The sequence below is a fragment of the Lucilia sericata genome, unplaced genomic scaffold (assembly GCF_015586225.1).
Source record: "Lucilia sericata isolate MDLA Ls3-8-SP2 unplaced genomic scaffold, ASM1558622v1 Contig000678F_arrow, whole genome shotgun sequence".
Classification (NCBI taxonomy): Eukaryota; Metazoa; Arthropoda; class Insecta; order Diptera; family Calliphoridae; genus Lucilia; species Lucilia sericata.
Genome location: NW_023994682.1, coordinates 56,696 through 77,714, shown reverse-complemented (window position 1 = coordinate 77,714; position 21,019 = coordinate 56,696). Strand labels below are relative to the sequence as shown.

The following is a 21,019-nucleotide window of genomic DNA, read 5'->3' as shown; positions in this document are numbered from 1 at the left end:
AAAACTTTTGACCAGGAACATGTTTTCTTGTTTCCTAAAGAAAACTTGTCTCTCGACAAAAATTTTCTGAACAAAACTTGTCTCTCTACAAATTTCTTAAACTTGTCTCTCTAAAAAATGTCCTAAATAAAACTTGTCTCTCGACAAACTTCCTAAAGAAAACTTGTCTCTCGAGAAAAATTTTTTAAACAAAACTTCTCTCGACAAAAATTTTCTAAATAAAACTTGTCTCTCGACAAACTTCCTAAAGAAAACTTGTCTCTCGAGAAAAATTTTCTAAACAAAACTTGTCTCTCTACAAATTTCCTAAATAAAACTTGTCTCTCTACAAATTTCCTAAATAAAACTTGTCTCTCTACAAACTTCCTAAAGAAAACTTGTCTCTCGAGAAAAATTTTTTAAACAAAACTTGTCTCTCGACAAAAATTTTCTAAACAAAACTTGTCTCTCTACAAATTTCCTAAATAAAACTTGTCTCTCTACAAATTTCCTAAAGAAAACTTGTCTCTCGACAAATTTCCTAAAGAAAACTTGTCTCTCGACAAAAATTTTCTAAACAAAACTTGTCTCTCTACAAATTTCCTAAATAAAACTTGTCTCTCGACAAACTTCCTAAATAAAATTTGTCTCTCGATAAACTTCCTAAAGAAAACTTGTCTCTCGACAAATTTCCTAAATAATACTTTCCTCTCGACAAACTTCCTAAAGAAAACTTGTCTCTCGACTAAGTTTTTTTTAAAAAAATTCATCTTGCAAACAATTTGCTATAGAAACTTGATCTTGCGAACAATAGATCTTGTTAACAATTTTATATACTTGGAAGGGGATCTTGTGAACAATTTGTAATATTGAGAACAAAACTTAACCTTGCAAACAATTTACTAAAGAAACGTGATCATGATCTTGTGAACAATTTTGTATAGAAAATTGATCTTGTGAAAAATTCTCAATAGAAAGGTGATCTTGTGAAAAATTGTCAATAGAAGTGATGTTGTAAACATTTTTTTTATACAAAGTTAATTATTATTATAAGAATTTTCTATAGAAAATTAATCTTGTGTATAATTTTCCATAGAAATTTGATATCGAAAATTTCTGGGAAAAATATGTATGTACGTACCTATTAACTGTAAAAATAAAATGATTTTTCACTTACCTCTTCCACAAGCAACTCCCATTGTATACTTTCAATTGGTGGCAAAGGTTCATACTCTCCTTTATCGATTCTTTCTTGGAAAGTTCTTAAAATTGTTTCCAATCTTGCCGAGTTATATAAAATAAATGAAGCACCTTTTGTGCTGCCCTGGCCATTGAGTATAATTTGCACAGGACTAGTATGTTTGACTTCCAACAGATCAACGGTGGCAGCGGCAGAACCTAAACGTTCCATTAAGGCACAAAAACGAGCATCTTGTTTTACACGTATCCCATATTTATGTAAAGCCATCAAAGTCATATCATTCGAGCGAATACTGAAGAAATAAGAAAACAAATTCAAATTAGAATTTTAAAATTTACTAATAAGAAGAAAAAAACAAACCTCAAATAATCTTTGGTTGACAAGAGACAGCGTTTACCATTGTTGCTGGGATCGGTTACTAGACCACATTTGATAATTACAGAATTGTTTTCGACAATTTTCGAGGCTACACTTTGAACTTGTAAATTAATAATGGAGTTGTTTTCCAAGTTTTCTTGTTCATAGTTCACTTGATGCCACCTAGAGTATTGTAGCAGCTTTTGCAATACATTTTGCATTAATTTGCTTCTATAAAATGACAAGTCCTCTTGTAAACAATTCTCCGGCAGTGGATTTAGATAAACTTTCTTATTGGCCACTTTTTGCAGTTGACCATAGTTGTCACTTGTTAAGACATCTGGCACTAAACGGGCGACAATAACACTCCTATGCAAATGCAGGTGAATCCTTTCCTGCCTCACTACTAATTTTGCTACCGGAAAGAGCCATTCTTTGGCTGCCTCCAAAAACTTACTTTTTTCTTGTTCGGCAACTACATCTTCGCCATTTGCAAGTTGGAAAGCGTTTTCATTTAATTGCCTCGTACAGTCGGGAAAATAATTTAACCAAATTTCAGTTTTACACGGAAAACTTACATCTCCAGTTTGCTGCAATTTTTCACTATGAATTCTTATTAAAGTCGAAATTTTACGATAGTTTTCAAATTCCACTTCATGAGAGGAATGCACAAAGTAATTTATTATATTTATTAGTAATTTATTTAAAGAATTATCCATTTTTTTCACAATTGAATGCCAAAGATAAACGAAGCGCAATTTTCAAGCGTCAGTAACAAAGTGAGTCCCGTTATTTTGTTTTACAGTTATATTTGTTGCAACTTGTTTGAATGTGGTTGTTGTTTATTTGACATTTTTGTTTTGGCAATGCAATTCGTCAGGGTATATTTAATACAAGGTGGCATCATTATCCCAGCTGATCAGTGTTTACAATTTTTTATATCTAAACTTGTATACAGGCTTAAATCACAAGCTTGTCAAACTCCATATAAAAAAATTTACAATCGTACGTTTGCTCTCAAGTGCTGATACCTTGTTAAGTATACCATGAAATTAGTGTTTTATGTAGAAGAAACCGCGACACGTTTATGCATGAAGTTAACAAAGTGAAACTTTGTGGAATGAAACATAGAAAATTTGTGTTGTGAACAATTTTCCATATAAAATTTGTGTTGTGAACAATTTTCTATAAAAAATTTGTGTAGTGAAGAATTTTCTATAGAAAATTGTGTTGTGAACAATTTTTTATTAAAAATTTGTGTTGCGAGCAATTTTCTATAGAAAATTTATGTTGCAAGCAAGAAATAGAATGGAAAACTTGTTCTTATAACGATTTTCTAAAAAAAAACTTGAAAGAAAATAATTTAATATTATCAACAATTTTGTATCAATATAGTCAAATGTTTAAGGTTGGCAACGCTAAAACGCTCTAATGTCAAACTAATACTCATTATTAAGGTGATATCAATGCAAAGTTTATTATTGTTTTCTATTTTTTTTTATATGAAGTTTGACATTTACACCAACAAATGGTAACGAGTTTTATATATATTGTTGACAATGACAAGATAGAATATGGGATGTAAACAATTCTTTTATGAACAAGTGATGACACCTTTAAATAATATCTTTTTCAAAGAAAAAAATAAAATTTTTCATTTTTGGAAATATTGTTGTTTTGTAAAATAACAAAAATTTAAAAGAAAATCCTAAAACTAAAACGTTAATAAATTTAACTTAATCCTGTTGATATAATAACAATTCAGTTACTTACAACATGTGTGTTGTTATAGATTTAGATGCGGTTTGTTTGATTTGTTTACAACCCAACAAGGAGATGCAGCCAATTTTCACAACAATCGGGGATAATGCAGAACTACAAATTGCCCAGCAGATATCCATATTATCAGAATTGAAAATTGATCAGCACAATAAAACTTTGCCGCGAAAGATTTGTGGCAAATGTTTACAGGATTTACGAGCGGCCTGGCGTTTTCGTAAAAATTGTCAAGCAGCTGTCACCATATTCCAGACGATAGTCAGATTGGGTGGTAATCAAACAGTAGAGGATGAGATAGAAGCCAAAGAGTTGGCGGTACAAGAAGTCCATGTGCCACAGGGTTTACAAATAAAATGTATTAATAATGATGATGGTGTGGCCGGTGAGGTTGACAATAAAGCTGGTGAAACTCTGCTACAAAAGAAATCAGCTGCCGTAGAAGCATTCGTTTTGAATAATACTAAAGAAAGTTCTACATTATATGAAGAACTCGTGCCACATGATTATGTAGAAGAGCAAGATAACCAAACCGAGGAGTTTCATAATCTGCAACAGGAAATAAATGAGTCAAACATGGAGGAAGTAGATGCAGGGGAGGAAAATGAAAATGATCAGATACTACAGGAAGAGCAGGAGGAGGAGGAGGGGAATAATGTAGTGGAATATTATTTAACAGAGGAAGCCTTAACAGATGACAGCACCATTAAATTGCATAACAAACTAGCTTCTAAAGCCAAAACCCAAATGGAAACTAAACAGTTGAAGCTAAATAAACAAACTACTGCCACAGACGAAAGACAGATGAAACTTACAGAGTATTTGGAAAAAGTAAATAAACCAACAGCAAGAGTTCGTACTAGAAGACAAAATGTGCAAACTGTACAAAATGTACAAAAACTAGTCGCTAATACGACACCACAAACAAAAACAATAGTTATAGAAGATTCCAATAGCGCCGAGGAATCGCAACATTTACCAGCCCAACCCGAAGTGCGACAGGTGAAAACACGTAAACGTAGAACACAGTCGCCCGAAATAAAAAAACCAAAAATTTGTGAGTTATGTGGTAATTCGTATCGTTTTCAACATGCCTTAAATGCCCACATGCGGCGCCATTACAATGATAAACCATTCCCTTGTGATTTCTGCGACAAGGCTTTCGTTTCTAATGTCGAACTGAGGCGTCATATGCGTGTGCATACGGGCCAAAAACCCTATGCTTGCCAATATTGTGAACGACGTTTCTCTGACTTTGGCTCACGCATTAAACATGAACGCACCCATACCGGTGAGCGTCCCTACCACTGCGTTACTTGTGGCAAATCGTTTGCGTATCCTCATGTCCTATCTGTGCATGTGCTCACGCATACGGGAGAAAAACGATTTCGTTGTGAATATTGCAGTAAAGGATTTACGAAAAAAATCTATTTGCAATCACATGTCGAACAGCATCATAATATTGGAACAGATTTTCAGGTTGTCATTGACGAAAGTAGCCAAAATCAAGGTGATAACAATAGCATGAAGGGGGAAAATTTTGAAGATTGTATTTTTACTACTGAATACGTTAACGAGGAGGCAATAGAAGAAGCTGATGGTGAATACGAAGAAGACGATGAACAAGATCCGGGCAAAATTATGATAACACAATCGTTGATGCACTCGAAAATGGAAGCGGATGATGATGATGTAGGAGAAATGCACGAAATTGTAGAAGTGGAACCGGAAGAAGAATATTCGTAAATTGTATAAATTTTAGAGATTTAATTGCTGTTTAAAATTGTATTTTTTTTAGATTTTATTTTTTTAAGAAAATGTATTAGCATTGGAGAGAATAATTATAATAAAAAGCGTAAATAAGCTAAAGTTTAATAGCTTAAGTATAAATAATAAAAATTTTTAATTTTCGATTATTTCTTGGCCCTTTAGAAGTACTTTAATGTATTTAAACAACATTAAATATCCCCCAAATTCTCGATTAAAAATTTGTTTTCAATTAAAAAAAGTAATTTTATATTTATTTAAATTTATGTAGTATATTATGCATTCTCCTGCATACACACATTTCTTTCTTTTCAAAAAACTTAAAAACTAAATTTCATTAAAATCTATATGAAAATTTTAACAAAACTAAGTAAAAAACTATAAAGCCATAGCAGGGGCGGCTGCCTTCTTCTTTTGAGCCAAACGTTGTTCGCGCAACATTTGATAGGAAACACCAGGATCCTTGTGTGAATTGCGTGGGAAACGTTTGACCTTGGGAGCCTTCTGCTTGCCGGTAGCCACACTGACGGGCAGAATATTGCGTTTTTGGAAATTTTTGAAACGATCCACCAATAAACTGGATTCCTGTTTAATATTACGCATATTACCGGCTAAATCTTCGGGCATAGTAAGATCTTGATCGGGCTCGACATACTTGAGGCGACCCAAACGTTTAGGTTCGAATTTCTTTTTAAAGGCGGTCTTCTTGCGTCTTTTTTTCAATTCATTGAGTTCTTCCTCTTCGGCTAAAACCTCTGCTTTCAAAGATTTAATGCGATTAAGGTCTGCAATTTGTTTTTTCAGGGCTCTCTTCTCTTCCAGCTTCTTTTGTAGTTCTTTTTGTTTGAGTTCTTTGTTGCGTGCTGTTTTGGATTTCTTTTTATTTTCTACTGGTGGATTTATAGTACGATAGGGAGCATCATCTTCTGCCGATGGAGTAGCTTCGCCATTTTTATTTTCATTTTCCTGTTCCTCTTCCTCATCATCATCCATACCAGCACTCATTTCTTTGAGTCTCAAACGTTCCCTTTCTTCGGGCGTTACTTTAGAGAACATTTGTGTAGTGACACGTTTCAAATGTTTATTTTCTTTAATAATCTTTTCTTCTTTTTCGACTACAGCGGCAATTAGTTTTTGGTGATCTTCTAAAGAAGGATTATAACTTATGCCCGGATGAGGAGGCTCAAATGTCCTATTAAAAAACGAAATAATTTAATTAAGTTTGGAAATATTTAGAATTTCATTTTCAACTTACTTGGCTTTTGTGGTTCTATGTCTAATGCTATCATGTACTTTAAATACTGGCAAACCCAACTGTTGAGCATGATAAACACTAAGATCTTTAGAAATCCATCCTTTTTCATCTTTAAGTCCAGGGATTTTATCACGAAAATCTTCCTCCACCCATAAATCTTTAGTATTATCCAATACCTTGGCCGCTTTCTTTTGCAATTTAGCTTCTACTTTGGCGTAAGTTTTCAAACGATCCTGGGTAGCTTTAATATCCCTAGGTTTCTTGGGATTATAAACCTCTTCCTCAATATTGCGGCCAGCTTTCTTTTGGTTTTTAATAATGTTTCTAAAACAAAAATTTGAAATAAAATATCTTTTTCGTGTTAAATTAATAGCCAAATTACCTTTTTACTATGGGATCTTGTACTTTAGAGGTGTTTTCCAAGATCTGATAAGATTTCATAGGCTTTTTGGCATTGAGTTTTCTCTTTTGTTTTTCGGTTAAAAGTTTCTTTTTATTCGCTTCTGAGGGAGCTACATCAACTTGAAACAGTTCCTGATCTGCTTTATCCTCAAAGGTACTACAAAAAAAAAAAATCAAGTTAAATTTGTGTTTTTATAATTGTAAAATCTTCTTACCCAATTCTTTCCTCTTGACGCTGTTCTTCTAGGTATTCTTCTACATCTTTTATATCAGTTTTACGCCAGGCGGATTTATTTTTCTTTGAAATACGTTTTTTCTTTTGTATTTCAGACATTTTAGGTGAAATTTTTAATAAAATTTCTTAATTTCTATAATTTATTGTAGAAAAAACAATGCACGTGTTGTCTTTAGAAAAAACAGATGAAAACAATGAAGAACTGTCAAGGCGAATTCAATGTGTCAACGTTTTTTTTCTTATTAGTGTTGCCAATATAAGTAAATAGTTAAAAATTTAGGTGGCGTTTAGTGACAAATATTTAATGTAAATTTGCTATTAAAATTTATAAATACAAATCAAAAAGAAATATTTTCTAAAATTCACAAACTAGAAGAATCTCACCAAGTTAGCGAGTAAATCGTTTTTTTAACTAAAATAATCTTTTCGCCGCTAAATTGCTTTAAAATCTCTTGAAAACAACTACAATGGCAACGCTGTCATTTAGCAAAATAATGTGAAGGTGGATTGACATCAGGTGGCAGCAAGTGCGAGTTCTTGCTTTTTGTTTACATAAAGTTTGACAGTTTTAAATGTGGCAGAACTGTTTTTTATACATAAAGTTTAACAGTTTATGTACAACAAATAATAAACAAAATTAAAACATATGTTTCTATGACACCATTTACTTAAAATTCAGCTTGAAAGAAAGTGTTTCAGCAAATGAGTGTTTTCTTTTTTTATTAACCAGGAATCAAAGGTGTTATAACAATAACTAAACACAAAAATAACGTTAGCAGCTGCTAGGCTAGAACTTTTATGAGGTCAACAAGCTGAGAAGAGTTTTTAAAGAAGATGTGTAATTATAATCAAAAGCTTTAAGATAACATCATTTAGTAAACGGTAAGCAACAAGTTGACGTCGTTAACGCAACTTAAAGAAAAGAACCCAAAAAAGTAGCAGCAGCCAACAACAACCACAACGGCCGGGTTCTAAATAATACCAAAAAAAAAACTAAATCAAAACGTGGCATTTAAAGCGGAACTTAATTTAGTTTGCATTCAATGGTTTTTCAATTAAAATTTCAATAAAAACAAATAAACAAACGTAGGAAACAAAATGTTAGTGCAATGTTATCAAAGATGGCTAATGAGCCTATTATTTTTAATGGTTTTACCCACCTTATGTTGGGGACTTTTGGATGGTTTGTATTGTGGCAAACAGAATTGTTACGATGTCTTGGGTGTAACGCGTGATAATACTAAATCGGAAATTGCCAAAGCTTATCGTCTGTTGGCGAGAAAACATCATCCTGATTTGCATCGTACGGAGGAGGCTAAAAAAGAAGCTGAAACACAATTCAAATTAATAGCTACTGCCTATGAAATTCTAAAGGATGATGAATCACGCAATGATTATGACTACATGTTGGATAATCCAGATGAATATTATGCCCATTACTATCGTTACTACCGGCGAAGAGTGGCACCCAAAGTGGACGTACGTATAGTCATCATTGCCACTCTCACCATTATATCCATCATACAATACTACTCCGGCTGGCAACGTTACGATTCGGCCATTAAATACTTTGCCACTGTTCCTAAATACCGCAACAAAGCCTTAGAAATAGCCAAGGATGAAATTAATGAAAAAATCAACAATAAAAAGGGCAAAAATCGCCTGTCCAAGTCTGAACAAAAAGAAGAATTGGAAAAGATCATACGCAAAGTGGTGGAAGAGAAAATGGATGTTAAGGGTGCTTATGCCAAACCCTCAGTGTGGGATGTCTTATGGGTACAAATCATTATTTCCCCTTATACTCTAGTGAGATGGCTTTGCTGGCAGGCCAATTGGTTTTGGAGATTTAACATTTGCAAACAGCCTTACGGACGTGAAGAGCAGTTGTACTTAATTAGACGTCATATGAAAATGGGACAACATCAATTTGATGCCCAGGAAGATAAACAAATTGAGGAATATTTACATTTGGAATTATGGCAAAAGGATAACTTTGATGTTTGGAAAATGGAGCAAGAGGAGGAAATGAAAAAGAAACTGGCAGAAAATCCCCGTTATAAGGCGTATCGTCGTTATATGAAAAATCATGGTCCTGGTCGTATAACTTTCGAAGATTAGTTAGGTTGAATGCTAAATAGACGAATTTTATTTATAATTTTTAATTTAATTAAAGTTTAATAATTTTTTTTTTTACATAACATAAGTCTTAATTTTTTTTGTGTTGTGTGTGTTCATCAAGTCAGAGTCCAGTACTTGTTTAGCCATAATTTTGAACATGTATTTTAGAAAGTTATACAAATGTGAAATAAATAGAATTAACGAAAATTTAACAAAAACATCGTGTAATCTAAGTTAATTATTTTTCTATTTTTATTATGTATTTTTAATTTTATATAAAAAAACCCCAATAATTCCATTGTTGAAAGTAAAACGAACTATAGTTTTTTATGATGAAATAAACTTTGTGTTTTCTGAGATTAATAACTTTTACAAACAGATTGTAAATCTGAAATTTCCTACAGCTAAACTAATTAATATATATTTTTTTATTTTTACGAAAATCTGTAATACAGTATTTTAATAAATCTTCCAAATTGAAAAAAATAAACAATTGAAACAAAATTTTGAATAGAAAATTGTTATTGAAAACTTTAAAAATTTTGTTCGAAATATTTAAGACTGAAATAAGAAAATTTAAGAAATTGGACTTAAATGAAACTTTACACGAAAAATTTGACTTTTCGACTGAAAAATTTTCAGCAGAACATGGACTTTTTAGCAAAAAATGGAATTTTTTTCAAAAACTAAATTTTCTGCTAAAATCTTGATTTTGTTTTTTTTTACCGAAATTTCCATTTTTACAACAAAATTTTATTTTTCATAATAAAATTGAAATTTTCACTAAAAACTTTCAACTTTACGCCAGAAAAATATATTTCCTTTGAGAAATTTTTTTCACAAGAAATCAATTTTTCTTCAAAAAAATTTAGTTTTTTTTTCAAAAACTCGACTTTTTACCAGAAAAACAAATTTTCACAAAAGCTCGATTTAAATAGATTTTTTTTACTAAAAATTGGACTACGAAATGGACATTCCACCAGACTAACCGAAAAAGTTCTCAAGTTTTTTCCCAATTCCCCGGCAGTCGGTTCTATGTACCGAAATTATCGGCCAAGGGCTGTCAATCGAAAACACATTTCGATATCGAAATTAAGCTAAAATGTATTAGATTTCTTGTATACTCAATCACATAGAACTATTGTGTACAAAAGAATCTGAGGAATCAGACGAAGATCAAAGATCTTTTTTAATTTAATTAATTAACATATTTTTTGTTAACATCTTAAGAAAAAAAGAAACACTCAAACGTTTATTGACCTTTTTTTCTTGTTAGACTAGCAGTCATCAAAATTATTTAATTTTTTGTAAAGCTATTAATGCAAAATCATTTCTTACTATCTCTTGGGTTCGATTTGAATTGAAAACATTTCAAACTGCTTTGAAACCGGTTAATGATGATTTTTGGTCTAGCACATGTTTCACTTTGTATTAATTATTTTTTTTTTTTAAATTTTGTTTTGTTTATTAAGAAATTTATTCCTAAATAACTTGTACTATTTACTTCTTTTATGTTTATACAATTGTTTTTTTCTTTTTATTGTAGTTTTTGTTAAAAAACCAACAATGTAATAAATAATATGTATAGTTTTTGGGGAATAAATAGTTTATTTAAACAGTTGTTATTTTGGTTATAGTAGTGGCTTTGTTAATAAGCAATTAATCTTAAAGAAATGTTTACTTTGGGATAATAAATTTAATAATATTTAGTGACAAGTTTGGGTGTTTCAAAAAACTGTCGACAGTTCTTTCTAAACATACAGTTTTTTTATGAAAATATAAGTGTGCCAGTTTTCTTTTGTTATCGAGGACTTGTTAAGCTAATATTTAAACTATTTTGAATGGCGGGTTACATTGTAACTTGGTTGTGGTTTCCCTAGATAGTAGATAGGGACAGTAAGAATGTCGTTAATGTTTGTATTTCGAGGGCATTCTATTTTTAGCAGTATTTGCTGATATTTTGTACAAATATTAAACATTTCGTTAAAGAATTCGAAAGGCATATTGTTGCGAATCAAAGTTCTCCTAATTTCAAAGGTTCCTTAAATGGTTTCTTCTAAGTTTTAACAAGAGTTGCTAAACATCTTGTTGAAATATTGAAAACGTTGATAAAATTATAAAAACATACATATTTCAAAGTTTTTCTTTTTATACAATTTATTGCTTTTATTTTTTTCAATTTAATTTAATAAACTACTAACTATATAAATGATTACTATAAATATCATCATAATAATGGCTGAAAAATATCAATGTTATTTTTTTTTTAATTATACAACATATGTGATGTATTTGAAAAAAAAAACAATTTTTTTTTTAAACTGGCTACAATAACTATAGATAATTTCGCATTAACAGAAAAAAAATTTCGAACACTTCAAAGAGATACATACAATACAAGTAATATATTAAATGGCAAGTGAAAAAAAAACTACAAATAAATTATTATAAAAAAGTACCTTTAAACTAAATAAATACAAAAGATTTTAGTTTAAAATTTTGAATACAATAAATATTTCAATCCCTGACTTGTTTAAATTTTTTTTGTTTAATAAAAATCTTTGGTTTAAAGTGGTTTAGAGAAAAAATGTAAAGGGTTAAGGATTGTGGCAAGTTAGTATTAGACAAGGGGTTAATTATGAGGACAATGCGCGGTTGTTAGAAAAAAAAAAATCTCGTTGTAACAGTTCTGTTAATAAATTCAATAGAAAACATTTTAGTTTAAACTTTCACAGACGTAGCTTTTGCCAAACTTTGCTCATGCGTGTATTGGTATCGAATATACTGCGTACTAGGAAGACTTGTAACAGGCCCACTGCCACCATGGCACAAATTTGAAAGAGAGACCAGGTATTTACTTTACTGAAATTACTTTCAGCTAAATTACGATCTCTGGCCTCATGAGATCTCAACATATCCTGTATTTGTCTAGCCTTGGTCATTTGCATACGTATGCGACCCACATAGTCCATAATATCCTGTACCTTCATTTCATAATACTCCTCGGGCGTTAAACCTTCTAGCACATCATTCCACTGATCATCCCCCAAATTCTGTTCACCTTCCTTCTCTACTATCAGTTCAAAGAATACCGTCTTACGGTTGAATGTACTGAAAGTGTTATCAAAACAGAATCTATAATCCCCCTCTTTTTGTACGTCATGACGGTGTATATTTTCCGGCTTCTTAAAGTCGGTGACAATTATTAAGCCTATGGGATCGGCCAATGAAAAACTGATATCTAAATCACCATGACCACCGTCTATCACTTGATATTCTATATCTATGGTTTCGCCAAGTTTAACATTGTGAAAGAAACATTCTTTTTTGCCCGCATCGACATGCACCGTCATTTCTTTGTCATAGGCCTGCACTTTGACCAGCAACAGCAGCAGCACGCTAAAGGTTAGAATTTTGTTTATATGTACTTTCCGCATGGTATACTGTAATATTTTAATTAAAGTTTAATTGATAATTTTCGTTTTTTTCTATAATTTTCTATGAAACTTACTATTATTACGAATTTCCAAACAAAGAACGACTACAACAAAAAGGAATAATTTATTGAAATGTCAAACAAATGTATTAAAAGAGAGAAACTGATAAACAACTAAAATACAAACATACATACACACACATTGCAGGGTTGCTATAAATAGTAGTATTATAAAGTAGTATAGTTGTAGAGTTAATAATAGGGTTCAATAGTTGAAACAAAAGTCATATTTTCGACATTTTGCGATTAATATTATAAATCTAACATATTATAAATCTATAATTTGTCTTAAGCTTTATGGAATTTTTAAAAAGTCCACTTTTCAAAAAACTATATTGTTCAAAAGACAATTTAAAGAACCCTAGTTAATAGCTAAAAGTTTGTAGTTTTATTAAAATAAAATAAGAAAAGTACTTTATTAAAACCATTTTTAACCGATTTTTTTATTTTAATAATTTCGAGCCATATAAAAGACATGTAACAAAAGAACTCGTCTGAAACACAAAAAAACACTAATTATTTTTTTACAATGTGGCATCTCTTTCCATACTTTTTCTCTCTTGCTTTAATTTACACTCACAGCTGATTGTCAAAGTCATTTTTTTTACACAAAAAAAAAAACTTTTTTGTAGCTGAAGCAGTACAAATTGGTGCCGGAAAAACTTGGATAGGGAGGCATATTTAATTAAAATTGTTTAAAAAAAGGCTGCAGAAATGAATAACGAGCTGCAATATGAATAAATAATTAAGTATTTCGTCTGTGCAAACAAAAGAAAAAGCATATTTTTTAAACAGCAAACAGCAGAGAACTAAAAAATAGGTTTCCAAGGGTAAATAAAAGCTAAACACGAATAATAGTGAAAAGTTGCAAAACCCACAAATATGAAGGAAACAAAACTTGTATTAATGCTGGCCCAATCATTTATAGGTAACTTGCACACAATTTCATTATACAAACAATGAAAATAATTGTTGTTTTATTCGTTTCTAGGTACAGGCTTCTTTTTTCTGTATGTTCATCATGTAAGATCATTATTTGAAAGCCGCACTAATGTTGCTCACTTGACACAATTGGAACGTGAATCGTTATTTCGGCGTGAAGATGCTTTATACTACAGTTTCTATAAAACATTAACAGATGCCCCCGACTTTTGGTCTGGCATCGATCAATTGTCTAATCTAACCACCATAGAATATCCACACAGTGTTAATGTCTTGAGTAGATTTCATGTATTACCAGAGATAACAATAGGGTAAGTGTACTTGCTACTAATCACTTAAACACGTTAACCCCACCCCCATGTAGATATCATAATCTTTTGATATAATAATCCATAAAATATTCATTGTTTATTTAATATGTTCTTGTACTTATAATGTTTTAATGTTTTTTTTTTAGGTTCTTTTATCATGTTCTACGCGCCAATAGCAAATTGGGTCTTTTCTCTTTGCTTAGCTGCTGGCGTTCCGATGACATACGTTTGACCCTAGACTATGGCCGTTGTGAGGGACAAAATTTGCAATTCTATTTGGAGTGTGTTTGGATGTTGGGTGGTGTTACCATTTTAACTATTTATATGTATGGTCTACTATTGAGTCGTAATATTTTTGGTGGCATTTATGCGGTGGCTTCGTATATAATGTTTCATAGTTTCGCCTCGAAAATCTATGAAAGGCCAATGGCCCGTGAAAATTTTGCATTTCCAGCCATATATTTGCAAATGTTTTACTTGTGTGTTTGCATTAATCGTGTTACGGAGAAGAAAACGCATACTATGTCCATTGTGCCGGTAAGTTATCTTATTTGGATTACAACAAAACTTAAAATCGGAACAGACAAAGCTGATAGATTGAAAAAACCATTATAAATTAATATGTTTGAAAAGCTTTAGAATTAAACTATTTCTTTCAGAATACTTTGGTTCTAGTTCAGTTCTAGTTTAGTTCTAGTTTAGCTCTAGTCCAGTTCTAGTTCAGATCTAGTTTGGTTCTAGCTCAGTTCTTATTCAGTTTTAATCCAGTTCTAATTCTAGTTCAGTTGTAGTTCAGTTCTAGTTCGTTTCTAGTTCATTTCATGTTCACTTCTAGTTCAGTTCCAGATGGACCAGTTTATATAGCTTGAAAGTGAACTGATTTATTTGGAAAAACTTGAAAACTTCCAAAACATCTTTCATAATGGTCCTGTATTTTTACAATATCTTGAAAACTATACCGTTTTTTAAATTGCTTTAACTAAACACTTCATTGCATACAAATTTATTTGCTATTTTTTCAGACCTTAAAACTCACCTATTTCACCACCATGGCTCTATTGTGTTGGCAATTTTCTGCCATAATATTCGCCAGTCAAATTCTTATACTCATGCTACCCTGGTCAATAAGTTCGGTACCCAATCGTGTGGTAGGAATGTTTACAGTCGATTATGTCTCGTCACAACTAATGGCAAACTGGATAGCTTATTATTATTCACAAGGAAATCGTCGTTATTTCTTTGGTTGGCAGCTAGGACCACTTATCGGTCTTTCATTAATAACAGCAATACGTTTGTATAAACAAACTCCTGCAGCAGCAACAACTAGTACATCGTCAACTACCGCCACACAACAAAAGGAGACAGAATCAAGTATCACCGAAAATACAGCAGAATTTCTGTTCAAAACTATACCTCTGGGGGTGTTACTTTCAATTTGTTCACAAAGCACCATCAATGATCTGCTGGAATTATCTGGCTTAGCTAAACCCATAGAAAATACATATGCTCTCTATAGGGATCTTATTATACATTGGGGTTTACAGGCTAAAGTTAATTTTGTTACCAGTTTATCGGCCTGTAATCCCGATTATGCCCGCATGGAGTTGTCTGAACTTTGGGGCTTTATAAAGAATTTAGTGGTTAAACCTTATTGCCTATATGGTGTTGTTATAATGGCAAGATTCTTTCGAAAATGGCGTAAAACTACTGAACCCAAAGAACCCAATTCCGAAGTGGTTGAGCGAGCTAAAAATTATATCTTAGAAGATTTTCTAGAAGAGCATCATGTCAGTATGTCTGATATGACTAAAAAAGAAACTGAAGCCATGTTTAATGAGTGCATGGAACTTTTTGCTAAATGTGACTATGATTATGATCGTTATAAGAAAGAAAAAATAAAATTGAAAAAAGAAAAACCCGATGAACATTTGGAATTCATGAATGATATTAAAAAACTAAAGGAACAAATTAATGAAATACGCGAACAGAAAGATAAAAAGTCAACACATAATAAAGAAAATCAAACTCAAAATGAAAATAAAGATGAAGATAAAGAAGGAAAACAAACAGATACTGATAATGATGCCTCAAATGAACCAGACAAAGATTCCTCTTCATCATCATCAGCTTCTGATACAACAAACAAACCGTCCATAAATGGTAAAAAGTCGTCTTCTTCCAAAACCACATCATCCTCTTCACAACAAAAGTCTTCAAATACGAAAACAACCGATCTCAATGACAGTGAAAGTGATGCTGATATAGATGACGATGATAATACCTGCAATTATCGTAGTTTTCATTATTTATACAGTTTTCTACAAATGGCTGTATTCGCTTTTATAGGCCTCAGTATTAGAAAATTATTTTTCTTATGTTTTACACAAGGTTGTGTTCTTGGTTCTACAATATGTTCCTCATTTATGTCTAAGAAAAATCGTCGCATTTTTTGGACTGCCTATTTGTCAGTGTTTTTAACGAGTATTATTAATCCGGGAATAAGGGTGAGTTGTTTTGGAATTTGTATGATTTCATTAAAAGTATCGTGGATCTATTTGAGTTCAAGTTCATTACTAGTTTAGTTCTAGTTCAGTGATCAGTACTAGTTCAGTTCTAGTTCAATTCTAGTTCAGTTCTAGTTCAGTTCTAGTTCAGTTCTAGTTCAGTTCTAGTTCAGTTCTAGTTCAGTTCTAGTTCAGTTCTAGTTCAGTTCTAGTTCAGTTCTAGTTCAGTTCTAGTTCAGTTCTAGTTCAGTTCTAGTTCAGTTCTAGTTCAGTTCTAGTTCAGTTCTAGTTCAGTTCTAGTTCAGTTTCTAGTTCAGTTCTAGTTCAGTTCTAGTTCAGTTCTAGTTCAGTTCTAGTTCAGTTCTAGTTCAGTTCTAGTTCAGTTCTAGTTCAGTTCTAGTTCAGTTCTAGTTCAGTTCTAGTTCAGTTCTAGTTCAGTTCTAGTTCAGTTCTAGTTCAGTTCTAGTTCAGTTCTAGTTCAGTTCTAGTTCAGTTCTAGTTCAGTTCTAGTTCTAGTTCAGTTCTAGTTCAGTTCTAGTTCAGTTCTAGTTCAGTTCTAGTTCAGTTCTAGTTCAGTTCTAGTTCAGTTCTAGTTCAGTTCTAGTTCAGTTCTAATTCAGTTCTAGTTCTAGTTCAGTTCTAGTTCAGTTCTAGTTCAGTTCTAGTTCAGTTCTAATTCAGTTCTATTAGTTCTAGTTCAGTTCTAGTTCAGTTCTAGTTCAGTTCTAGTTCAGTTCTAGTTCAGTTCTAGTTCTAGTTCAGTTCTAGTTCAGTTCTAGTTCAGTTCTAGTTCAGTTCTAGTTCAGTTCTAGTTCAGTTCTAGTTCAGTTCTAGTTCAGTTCTAGTTCAGTTCTAGTTCAGTTCTAGTTCAGTTCTAGTTCAGTTCTAGTTCAGTTCTAGTTCAGTTCTAGTTCAGTTCTAGTTCAGTTCTAGTTCAGTTCTAGTTCAGTTCTAGTTCAGTTCTAGTTCAGTTCTAGTTCAGTTCTAGTTCAGTTCTAGTTCAGTTCTAGTTCAGTTCTAGTTCAGTTCTAGTTCAGTTCTAGTTCAGTTCTAGTTCAGTTCTAGTTCAGTTCTAGTTCAGTTCTAGTTCAGTTCTAGTTCAGTTCTAGTTCAGTTCTAGTTCTAGTTCAGTTCTAGTTCAGTTCTAGTTCAGTTCTAGTTCAGTTCTAGTTCAGTTCTAGTTCAGTTCTAGCTCAGTTCTAGTTCAGTTCTAGTTCAGTTCTAGTTCAGTTCTAGTTCAGTTCTAGTTCAGTTCAGTTCTATTTCAGTTTATATTTTTACACTTATTATTATCTTCTATTATTAGAATATCCAAGAAGAGTATTTCCCATCTAACGAACTTAAATTAGGACATGATGATTTAGACACCATGTTGGAATGGATTAAATGAATACAGAAAGAGATGCAGTATTTGCCGGTAAACTATCAAAATTAAATACTAACTACAGTATTAGCTTTATAAAGGGAATCTTTAATTACAGGACCTATTGATATAATTGGCAATGTTCACCTATCAACCAGAAGGCCAATAGTTAATCATGCTCATTTAGAAATGAGACAGATTAGGTAAGTAATATAACTCACAATTATTCCATATATATTTAAAAAAAAATTGTTTATATATTTTCAAATAGTGAACGAACTGAACATGTTTATAGTATATTTAGTCGTCAACAATCATCAGATATTTACAATCAATGTTCTCAATTAAAAATACAATATTTAATTGTGGCATTAAGTGACTGTAATAATGAAACTAGGTAAATATTTGCTTTTATTTTTATTCAGTTTGTTTAGAAATATCAATTTTTTTCTATATTCTTTGTTTAGAGATGAATGTGATTTATTAACAATATGGGATGATATGCAACCTGCATATCGTAAATATCCACAATTTTGTTCTGAATTAGCTGTTAAGAATATACCGAGCTTTTTAAAAGTATTTACCAGCGATTATTATGCTATTATTAAAATGTTTTCGCAAAGTGTACAAATAAATTTGAAATATAATAAAATGCCTGAAAAACAAATGTGAGTGAAACTATTATAAAAATAAAAAAAAATGTAAAAGAAAATTTTTATTAAAATGGTTGAAAATTTATAAAATTCTAAAAAAGCATAAAATACAATATAGTTATTATAAAAAAGTCAATTGCTTGCAAAACACTTTAAAGCTTCTTTGAGCATAAAATAAAACACAAATAAAAAGAAATACAATACAATAAATGCAATTATTTTATACACAAAAGTAAGAAAAAACAAAAAAGTGCAACAAAACAAATCACATTAATAAACCAAATACCAATCCTATATTGAATTTATTTTCTGAAGCAAAAATCCTATTTTAAAAGCTTGAAATATAAGAGAATAAAAATATAACAAAAATAAAACTTAAATCTTATTAAAAGCAAATAATATTTTTAAAACATTTTGAAGAGACTTGATTTTTGTTCTTTCCCTGTTACAAAAGAAAACATAAATATATAACTGATTTCATTTTAATAATCTATATTTAGTATAAACTTTTGTATAAATTTATAAAATTAAACTAAAAAAAATAAAATACCAGCCAACTTAGTCTTTAAGTTCTCTTATGAAACTCTAAAAAACGAAAAATGATTATAAATATTAGTGTTAAACACTTATTTTTTACTTTACTATATTATGTATATCTTACTATTATTATTATTATTATTATTATTGCTATTATAATGAGTATGTTTAATAATAAATACATTTGTAGTTTATAAAATTAAAACATTTTTCTTAATTACTATTACAGACATAGAAACACACATACATACGTATGTATAAACACATACACTTTATTAAGATTATTACTACTTATTTGTTTATTTCCTTTTCTTTTCTTTTTATTTTAAAAATAAATAATTAATTAATTATACTTAGTATGCATTCCCTGTCACTTTGATGAATAGAAAAACAGACACAATTAATTTTATTTCGTAATTTTGGTATTTTTTAACAAAAACAAAAATGTATTTCAAAAATATGAGTGATAAATTTTAAATTATATGTGAAAAAACAAATATTAACATATTAAAAAATAAATATTTTTAGGTGAAATTAAAAGTTTAAAGATAAAAAATAAAAGAAATATATAAAAATCTAATAAAAGAACTGTATTTAATTCGTAAAAACTACTACGAACTAACGAAACTAACTAACGAACTAACTAAACGAACGACGAACGAACGAACGAACGAAACGAACGAACGAACGAACGAACGAACGAACGAACGAACGAACGAACGAACGAACGAACGAAACGAACGAACGAACGAACGAACGAACGAACGAACGAACGAAGAACGAACGAACGAACGAACGAACGAACGAACGAAAAGAACGAACGAACGAACGAACGAACGAAGGAACGAACGAACGAACGAAACTAAACGAACGAACGAACGAACGAAACGAACGAAACGAACGAAAGAACGAACTAACGAACGAACGAACGAAACGACGAACGAACGAACGAACGAACGAACGAAGAACGAACGAACGAACGAACGAACGAACGAACTAACAACGAACGAACTAACGAACGAACGAACTAAACGAACGAACGAAAATAACGAACTAACGAACTAACGAACGAACTAACGAACTAAGAACTAACTACGAACGAACTAACTACTACTAACTAACTAACTAACGAACTAACTAACTAACTAACTAACTAACTAACTAACTAACGAACTAACTAACTAAACTTAACTAACTAACTAAACTACTAACGACTAACTAACTAACTAACTAACTAACTAACTAACTAACTAACTAACTACCACTAACTAACTAACTAACTAACTAACTAAACTAACTAACTAACTAACTAACTAGCTAACTAACTAGCTAACTAACTAACTAACTGACTGATCTCTCTAATAATGAAATAAGTATTCCCATAAGCTATGAAAAATTTCTATAAGTTCATTGCTTCGCGAGATAATTAGTGTTTAAAATTTATCTAGCTTTTTAAGCTAATTAACCGTAATTTCAGGCGTGCAAAATGTTGCTCATCATTTAGCCAAGATTCCAATCTATCATATGGTGAAACATTTATTCAAATACCTCTTATGGTTTTCGAGATATAGGCATTGAAACTTTAACTTGAGCCAGTAAATTATCACAAAATGCGTCTGCAGAAGGTTTGACAGATTGTTCCATATCTCTAATAATATTAGAAATATTGAAATAAAACTCGGCAGGTTAATGAAATAAGAATTCTAGATTCCCATCAGCTATGAAAATGTCCATAGGTTCATTATTTCGCGAGATATAAGCGTTTAAATTTTCGCTAGCATTTTTAGCTATAAGATTGTAATGCCAGGCGGGCCAAAGGTTGCTCATCATTTAGTCAATATTCCAAACTATAATATGGTGAAACATTTATTCAAATACCTCTTATGGTTTTCGAGATATAGCCATTTTAAAAAAAATGCTCAACATAAATCTACCTACTAACAAATTCTGGGGACCTGGTGTTTACCAAATTTTTGAATTTTGTTTTTTTCGTTTTTTGGTGGTTTAAAAAGAATTTTAGTTTTTCTTAATATCTCGGTGGATCTTAAAGATAATTGAATGAAATTTGGCTGGTAGATAGATAAAGAAATGAGGATTAATTTTCTAAACACAAAAATACTACC

At 31.1% G+C, this 21,019-nt stretch overlaps 6 protein-coding genes across 7 annotated transcripts in view; 3 read left to right on the top strand and 3 right to left on the bottom strand.

The window, feature by feature from the left end:
• LOC119607225 (DALR anticodon-binding domain-containing protein 3) overlaps positions 1–2,361 on the bottom strand; it is a 135,470-nt gene extending 133,109 nt beyond the window's left edge. The window contains exons 1-2 of one of the 2 annotated variants that reach the window (XM_037961059.1): positions 1,541–2,361; positions 1,157–1,472 (exon numbers count right to left, since the gene is read on the bottom strand). In XM_037961059.1, coding sequence (XP_037816987.1) covers positions 1,157–1,472; positions 1,541–2,256 — 1,032 coding nt within the window. In that variant the 5' untranslated portion in view covers positions 2,257–2,361. The remainder of the gene's footprint in view (positions 1–1,156; positions 1,473–1,540) is intronic. The other variant, XM_037961058.1, reaches the window with a different exon arrangement.
• A 764-nt stretch (positions 2,362–3,125) lies between these two features.
• LOC119607218 (oocyte zinc finger protein XlCOF6) lies at positions 3,126–5,216 on the top strand. Its single transcript, XM_037961050.1, has one exon. It carries the CDS (start codon positions 3,314–3,316, stop codon positions 5,057–5,059), a length of 1,746 nt encoding a protein of 581 aa, XP_037816978.1. The 5' UTR covers positions 3,126–3,313; the 3' UTR covers positions 5,060–5,216.
• A 96-nt stretch (positions 5,217–5,312) lies between these two features.
• On the bottom strand, positions 5,313–7,210 carry LOC119607219 (ribosome biogenesis protein NOP53). The gene is made up of 4 exons (XM_037961051.1): positions 6,953–7,210; positions 6,718–6,894; positions 6,336–6,659; positions 5,313–6,272 (listed from the first exon to the last, which is right to left on the bottom strand). The coding sequence occupies exons 1-4, from the start codon at positions 7,069–7,071 to the stop codon at positions 5,459–5,461; spliced, it is 1,434 nt and encodes a 477-aa protein (XP_037816979.1). The 5' UTR covers positions 7,072–7,210; the 3' UTR covers positions 5,313–5,458.
• A 431-nt stretch (positions 7,211–7,641) lies between these two features.
• LOC119607220 (dnaJ homolog subfamily C member 25 homolog) lies at positions 7,642–9,447 on the top strand. Its single transcript, XM_037961052.1, has one exon. The coding sequence runs from the start codon at positions 8,071–8,073 to the stop codon at positions 9,088–9,090; it is 1,020 nt and encodes a 339-aa protein (XP_037816980.1). The 5' UTR covers positions 7,642–8,070; the 3' UTR covers positions 9,091–9,447.
• Positions 9,448–11,628: 2,181 nt separating this feature from the next.
• LOC119607228 (transmembrane emp24 domain-containing protein 5) lies at positions 11,629–12,702 on the bottom strand. The gene is made up of 2 exons (XM_037961063.1): positions 12,602–12,702; positions 11,629–12,533 (listed from the first exon to the last, which is right to left on the bottom strand). Exon 2 carries the CDS (start codon positions 12,525–12,527, stop codon positions 11,820–11,822), a length of 708 nt encoding a protein of 235 aa, XP_037816991.1. The 5' UTR covers positions 12,528–12,533; positions 12,602–12,702; the 3' UTR covers positions 11,629–11,819.
• A 488-nt stretch (positions 12,703–13,190) lies between these two features.
• LOC119607221 (C-mannosyltransferase dpy-19 homolog) lies at positions 13,191–19,032 on the top strand. The gene is given in 9 exon segments (XM_037961054.1): positions 13,191–13,514; positions 13,578–13,839; positions 13,986–14,376; positions 14,862–16,343; positions 17,650–17,728; positions 17,731–17,760; positions 17,825–17,909; positions 17,978–18,103; positions 18,174–19,032. Coding segments are annotated over 9 exon segments (2,706 nt in total). The 5' UTR covers positions 13,191–13,468; the 3' UTR covers positions 18,379–19,032.
• The last annotated feature ends 1,987 nt before the right edge of the window (positions 19,033–21,019 follow it).

Coding starts and splice junctions, on each gene's coding strand:
- LOC119607220 (XM_037961052.1), top strand. CDS start 8,071: ATGTTAGTGCAATGTTATCAAAGATGGCTAATGAGCCTATTATTTTTA.
- LOC119607218 (XM_037961050.1), top strand. CDS start 3,314: ATGTGTGTTGTTATAGATTTAGATGCGGTTTGTTTGATTTGTTTACAA.
- LOC119607228 (XM_037961063.1), bottom strand. CDS start 12,527: ATGCGGAAAGTACATATAAACAAAATTCTAACCTTTAGCGTGCTGCTG.
- LOC119607219 (XM_037961051.1), bottom strand. CDS start 7,071: ATGTCTGAAATACAAAAGAAAAAACGTATTTCAAAGAAAAATAAATCC. Junction 6,895..6,952: donor CGTCAAGAGGAAAGAATTGG/GTAAGAAGATTT, acceptor TTTTTTTTGTAG/TACCTTTGAGGATAAAGCAG. Junction 6,660..6,717: donor CAAGATCCCATAGTAAAAAG/GTAATTTGGCTA, acceptor TTTTTGTTTTAG/AAACATTATTAAAAACCAAA.